This window comes from Parus major, chromosome 3 (assembly GCF_001522545.3).
Source record: "Parus major isolate Abel chromosome 3, Parus_major1.1, whole genome shotgun sequence".
NCBI lineage: Eukaryota > Metazoa > Chordata > Aves > Passeriformes > Paridae > Parus > Parus major.
In genome coordinates, this window is record NC_031770.1 from 19,265,118 (window position 1) to 19,272,574 (window position 7,457).

At 33.6% G+C, this 7,457-nt stretch overlaps 1 protein-coding gene across 1 annotated transcript in view; it reads right to left on the bottom strand.

The window, feature by feature from the left end:
• SPATA17 (spermatogenesis associated 17) overlaps positions 1–7,457 on the bottom strand; it is an 88,153-nt gene that overhangs the window by 74,765 nt on the left and 5,931 nt on the right. The window contains exons 3-4 of the mRNA XM_015622284.2: positions 7,109–7,190; positions 1,552–1,602 (exon numbers count right to left, since the gene is read on the bottom strand). Coding sequence (XP_015477770.1) covers positions 1,552–1,602; positions 7,109–7,190 — 133 coding nt within the window. The remainder of the gene's footprint in view (positions 1–1,551; positions 1,603–7,108; positions 7,191–7,457) is intronic.

The window sequence follows — 7,457 nt, forward strand, 5'->3', positions numbered from 1 at the left end:
GAAACACGACAGAAAAAAACCCAAAGGCATTAAGGGTTTCAGATTGGTAGCATTTTAAGTCTGCTCTGCAGATATGGCTGCACAAGATTTAGATAGAGGAGAATCAGATTCTGACATCTGCAACTAAATAAAGATCTGTTCTATTGTTTTCTACTGATTTAAATTTCCATTAAAGAAAAGGACATGACTGAAAAAATGGTACTTTGAAGATTTATATCACCTAATGATTCAACATTATATTTCCATTACAAATGAATGGGAACACATTCAATTTCTTTTAAAAATGAAAGACCAAATGCAAAACTCCATTTGACTAGAATACATAATTACCTCCGAAATTTGGTCTTCAAATATCTTCTGGAAGTACAGAGGCAACTTTTAAGAGCTGACTTACATCTTATGTTCCCCCACTTATCTCAGCAGCATGAGTAAACAGCATTTATCCACCGCAGAATACTTTCAAACTAGCTAAGTAAGGAATCAACTATAACAAAAAGGTACATTTTTGAGGTACTAAACTGCCGTTAAATACCTTCACTTCTTTAATATGCACCAAACCTAAGGCTAGCTACTTTGTGCCTTTTAGAGAATCAAAACTCAGCAAAACACCTGATGAGTACAGAGCTCTTGACTGAGTTATTTTGGACTCAGAAGGGCCACAAAATTAAAATCCATTCTGAAATCTTCTTACTCTACACAGGTTTCCCTGGGTTAATCTCTGGGTTAATCTCCATTGTCACCATATTCATACATTTGATAGAATTCAAAAGGTAAGGTGCCTGGCCTAAAAAGATACAGGCCTACAAAGTAAAGCAGTTTTATATCACAAAATGAAAGAAATATATAACATAAAAGGACTTAACCCTAAAAATTATTTTATGTTTTTCCCATATTTGTTTTACATATTTTTTCAAGTTCAGTATCAAAGTTCAAAATAAAAAAAAAACAAACTAGTTTCTAATTAAATACATTTTGCAGTTTCACCCACAACAAACTTCATCCTTGAAGTTCAAGGTCTGTTTATACTCTTCATCTAGAAAAATTCACTGATAATATCATCAATGAGATCAGTTCAGTTCCACCTCTGTGTTTAAGAGACGAAATTGTCCTGCGCTCTCTAACTCTTGAGATCCAGTACATCAAACGTCATGTACTAACAAGAGAAAAAGCACAGTTACACCAACAAGCATAAAAGCCCTGTAGTTTGTCAGAATTGTAAATATGTGTCTACATTAGTAGAACAAATGTTCTTACATTTGTATGAACACTGGCAGATAGAATGTTTGGGGGTTTTATCAGCATCATACATGATAAGGTCCAATGGAGACTTAAATGGGGCAAGACACATTCAGACACCTCAAATTCAGCTACAGTTTTCAAACGCAACCCGGACTACTCAGTGTAACTTTAATTTTTAACTATGTAGTACGTCCTGCTGTTGCCATCAGCATATCAATCAAATGTATATTATTCTGCTTTGCTCATTTTATTAAAAGCAAATTCGGAGCACAATTGACTTTTCATTTGTTTAACAAGTGAAGAAATATTTACCCTGACAGCCATTTCATTGTAGAATTTCAGCTTCTTAATAAAATATGCTCTCTGTGAAGAAAAAAAAAAAAAAAAGATGGCATATATTTCAGTTACACAAAGACAGTCCTGCTATTTTTACATATAAAAGATAGGAATCTTTATACATAATACATAATAAGAGTTCTAGGCTTAGAGAGAATAAAATCAAACTTTGTATTGAAGAGATAGGCTTCCTAATACATAATGCAGGCTTAACCAGAAAAATCTATGGTAGTCAAACTAGGAGCTAATGGAGATATATGATCATAAAATGCTCTCCGCTGAGTTTGATAATCAATGGTGCTCTACTGAGAGTAGAATAACAAAGCAGAAATATTCACAAGTGCTGGTGACATGTAGTATTGTATGATTTATTCACTGGGGTTCTTTTAGCCAAAACTCACAGAAACATAAAAGGAATTCATATTTCAAGATGTCTGGTTTAATGAAAAATTCAGAGAAATGCTGTCTTCAGTCGAAATCGTTCAAGGATACGGATGCAGTGATGGAGCAAAATTGTGCCTTCCAACCATCTGTACTAAATGTTATGTACTTAGCTGCCTCCCGAGTAATCGTTGGGAATTTTGTTTCATTTAATATTCATTTTAACATCATAAAATCATAAATACAATGATACCATGTTACAGTGAATCCCCTGATATAGAAAACATTTCCTGAAGTCCTGGTTTCCTTCCAATAAAGTAGAATTCCTCTCATAGTGAACGAATCCCCTATTATACTAAGCAATCACTTGGCAGCATAGGTTATTTTAATGGATACATCACTTTAAACTAAGCTTTCACATCTGTTCCGCCCTCTAATTACAAATGCAAAATGAACATAATTCACAATTGTATCATAAAAAGTAAAATATAAGTACTTTGAATGCAAGAGTATGTCCTTTATTTAGCACAACATGCAGCTTTTATGTGTTTCTCATGTTTTAGACACAAATCAAAGGCAAAAGTGCTTTCCCCTGATATAGTGATTTTCTCCCCCATGGCAAACAGGAATTCACTATAAAAGGGTTTCACTGTAATTAGTGTTATTTGAATTGCCTAGTCTGATCCAAAGCAAATTGTCTGTGGAGAGCAGCAGGACTGGATTATTTATCAACAGTCTGGGCAATTAAGAAACAGTTGGCTGCAATATGTTATTTACAAATGAACACAATGATGCTACTTCATTTTAAATTCTCTTTCTTCATTACATTAAGCAAGGCATAATTCCTGCAGTTTAATTAAGGTGCATTTTAAATGCTCACTTTAATATCATACCAATCTACTAATAATGGAAACAGTACAAAAGATATTTCTTATGTGAAAGAAAATTGCAAAGTTGTTAAAGTTCAGAGAAGTTTCACACATACATGTGAATGTGTATACATACACATAGATATATACATATATATTCAAGGGAAAATCTACCTCAAATGTACAAATTAGAATAAATGATGGACTGTCTCTCTCCTCCTTATTCTCCATAAGTATTTACTGAGCAATACTAACTGTAGATAGCTAATAATGGATTGAAATAATGGTTGCCTGACTTAAGCATATCCCTAAAATGCTCAACCAAATGGATAAAATTTTGGGTTGCAGCTCATCTTTTCTTTCTTTGGAAGGGAACATAAGAGTTACCACATCACCAAATAGATAAAATGCATTTTAATGGAAGCTTAACATGTTCCTAAACTTTAAAATATTCATCAGATTTCTGTCCATCAGTGATTAAACTAAACAATTTTACACCTTTTTGTTTATTCATCTCATATTTGAAGGCTGTGAGCACTTAGGTCTGAATGCATCCCATTTCATTGAAGAACATAAATTTGAGACCTAGCATCATTAATGTTCGTTATGTCATCCATACAGAGAGATAACGTGGGACCACTTTTACTCTGAGCTTGGCCAAGTATTGAAGAACTCTGTCTACTATTTAGAGAGAGAGTCAATGTGTGGCACCTAAGGTCTGATCTTGCACACCCCACTAAGGTGTGAGGAATCCAGGCCTTACCCTACCGCCACTTAACAGGGTCACTCAAAACAAGAAGGAAGTTACACATTCCTGCCATAACTCAACTCTTGTTCTAAATCACAAGTCTCCCAAATACAGAACTGCTCATGCAACTTCATTCTTTCACAAAAAGCCAAAGGCTGTCTCACCATCTAGGTTCCTTTGCAAATGTATTTTGTTTTCTAATCCTGATTAGAAAGTTTTACTATTAAAAATGATGGAGAAGGTGTTCATTGCTATTCACAAAAGCAGAGTCATAATTTAGTGCTTCAATCCAAGTCTACATTTACATGGCCTCCTAATAAACAAAAGAGTCTTTCCTGAACTGGGTCCTGCTTGTCCAGAAAACTTTTTTTTTGCTTTAGTGGAAATTCATGCAGTTCAGCCCATGCCCATTGGATGCCCTTAATTTTTCCACTAAATGCCAATTCAAGGGTGACACTACCAGGTTGACTCTCTAGAAATAATTATTTTCCCATCTCATCCATGTACCACCTCTACCACCTCATGTACCACAAAGCCAGGATGTCTTTGTCATGAAGTCTGACATTAATAATGTATTAATGTACAGGCCTTCCTACCAGCTTACCTTAAGTGCAGGTTTTTAGAACATATTTGAAGCCTTATATATATAAACTTTTGTATTACTTTCTCCTTTTGTATTTAAAAACATGCTTGGTGATCATCTACAAATGTGCTCTGATTGGTGTCTTATTTTGCTTTGAAGAGTTAATACAAAATAAAAAATTCAAAGAGAAGCAGGAATGTGACTGAGTTTGAGAGTGAGATCGAGGCTGAGAGAAGGAAGCAACACATATCCTAAATTGTGAATGGGGTAAATGGTGTATTTTGGGGGGTTTTGTAGAGTAAATAGGCACTTGCCTAATTTCTATTGGACTGGAACTATTTAAAACTGGTTGTTGACTTAAAGCTAAATTACTTAGGGTGGTGTCAAACTACATAACATAAATATTCACTTTTCTCAACTGCATCTCCTTCCAAAATAAACTGAAAACATGGCCATCATGCATAACAGCTTCATAAAATAATGAAATGTTACAATTCCCCTTGCTTTAGCAAATGATTCTTTGACTATGGGAAAATAGTAATAAAGAAACAATGATACACATGTTCTGATGTTTGCTTCATTCTAAAACTCATACCTTCCTGTAGGTTATTAAAACTTTCAGAATCCGACACAATCAATGTAACCAACCTATTAAGAAAACTGTTGGAGAGCAGTTCTTAATTTTAGCTTGAGATTAATTAGGAAACAAAGCTTTCTATCAAACCACCAATATTTAGAGTAGAAAGGCACATAACTTTAATCATATAAATGCCATCAATAGTTGTTAATTTTTTTTAGGATTTCACCTATTTTTAAAATATTTATCTTAACAATCAAAGGAAAAGGCACTAGAGGAGAAGCAAATGAAATACTAGTGGTGATGCACATATGGACAGCCAATCTGATGAGCCTCAGCCTTTGTTATTTTCCGCATCAGTACCATTCACATTTCACAATTTTGAATATAATCATTAAAATGATTTATTATCAAGCAATCATGGGTATTTTGTGCATATGCTTTGCCTTGTTTGCTGGCAGCAGATACCAATGCAATCATTATCAGCAGACAAATTTAAAAGTGACCAGTGTATTTAAGGAACTATCATGCCAAATGCATCATTGTGTTTCATAGTCAGGAGTCATTACAACAGTTATTGGCAAGAGTTCATTTAAAAAAAAAAACAACAAAAAACATTGCCTGGTCCTTTAACTTGAATGTTATGTTAAGTTGCTGGGATTTGGCTTTTTACAAATTCCAAGCTGAGCCATTAATTGAGTAAAGATAGTAAAACAACAAATATAAGGACTTTATATTTAAGCCCACCCCAAAACACACTGAATATAGTGGTCCAAAGGCAGCAGAATGTGCCTTTTTATCTGATACTCTTGTGGTACTCAGCTTGGCTTCCAGTCAAGCTGTCCTGTTTAGTCTTCTCCAATCAAAGAGATGGCAAGAACAAAATGTAGTATTTGAGGGAAAAAGATAATTTCCTGTGCTAATTGCTGTAAAATTTGTAAGCTTTCTGATGAGATTGTCTTTGAGCCCTGGCTAACACTGAATAAGTTCTGGAATCCAGAAATTGGATGAATTAATGATCTGATTTATAATGTATGTATTAAGTTGCAGAATTTTTTGTCCTACATTGTTCCATAGACTTCAGGTTTGGCAAGTTTTTCAGTTATGTCTATTTGAAGAACTAAGTATGCACAAGGCTTTATTGATTAAAGACTGTTTTATTTTACTTTTCAGAATTATATTCAAGAACAGAAAGCTGAGGGGAGTTAGCTGTCTCAGGTTTGTGATTACAGGAAATCTGATCACACTGATTCCTTCCTTCTTTTGTCCCAGCAATTGCAGAGATTCTTTCTTTTTATTAACAAATTTTAAGATAGATTATCATATCTCTCTTCTACAGAAGCTTTACTAGATTAAACAAACCTTCCTTAAACTCAGGAACAATATTCAGCTGAAGTCCTACTTTTTTCAAAAAAGAACCCAATGCAACCATGCAGCTATCTGTTCTGTTATTCAGGAATTACTGTTAGAAGACGAGTGAAAATCACACACCTTCAGGATGGCTCATCATTTATAAATTAAGCCAGTTAGTAAGTTGGAAGAGAGAAAATCTTTACATAGATTACTGATAGACTTGGGGAAAAAATAAATGATCTTTCAGGTACACGAGTCCTGCTACTTGAAAACATAGTTTAGTAGGGAGTATGAACTCAGGTCTATAATATATGATTTATTATAGCTCTTTTTTTTACTTTCTGAATTGTCTGTTTTGACTTAAAAACAGTAATTTAAAAAACTTAATCAAGAATAAATGACTAATGAGTTTAACACTCCTGTAAAATATTTACATAAATTGATAAATTAGTAAACCACATATTTTATGTTAAATTATTTTCTTCTTAGTTCCATAAACCTGTTAACAGAGGTTTTAGCTTATGTGCTATCACACACTTTCACTCTCTTCAGGAATTAGATTGACTGCTGTGTGCCTTAAGGCAAAACCTCAAATACTTCAAGGTTCATTAAGTCAGAAATTTGTACCACTAAAACATAAAATAGCAATGTGTAGACAAATTGGCTTATTTTACTTTCAAAATTAAAAGTTCTGCAACAGAAAAAAAAAAAAAAAAAGAAAGCATCTTGTAAAGCTCCAATCCCACAATTAGTATCATGTGAGTAGACTTCTGCATGAGCAGATCTCATTGCTGGTTTGGGGACCAATATTCCAGAGCTGCAAACACTTAAACACTGACTTAACTTGACTGTTATGAGTAGGCTTTCTGAAATTAATGGTGCTTTTCATTACAGTAAAGTTAAGTGTGTGTCTGTGTGTATAGAGGATTGAGTTTCGGCTTTTTAATTTCATGATGAGTGAATGAATTATTCATACGTATTCTACAAATAACCAAACAAAAATTTAAAGAGTAGTTTTCTACCTCCACTATTTCTCTGAAGTTTTTTCTTCTTAGATATCCTCTCCACCACTTCTGTATCAAAATCACCATTCTGCTCAGATGTCTAAAATTAAACACATTAGGAAAATAATTAGTTTTTCAGACTTCAGACCTATTAGCTTGTCATAATAATAAAAATAACATACAGTGTATTATGCATCATAAAAATTACCACTACAAGCATAATATATATACATATACATACATACATATGCGTGCACACACACACACACACACACATATACCATTATACACATATATTTCTTCATACACACATATTTTGTTTTTGGAAAATGTGGGTTACTGCAAACTTACCTGTATTCAATTAGAA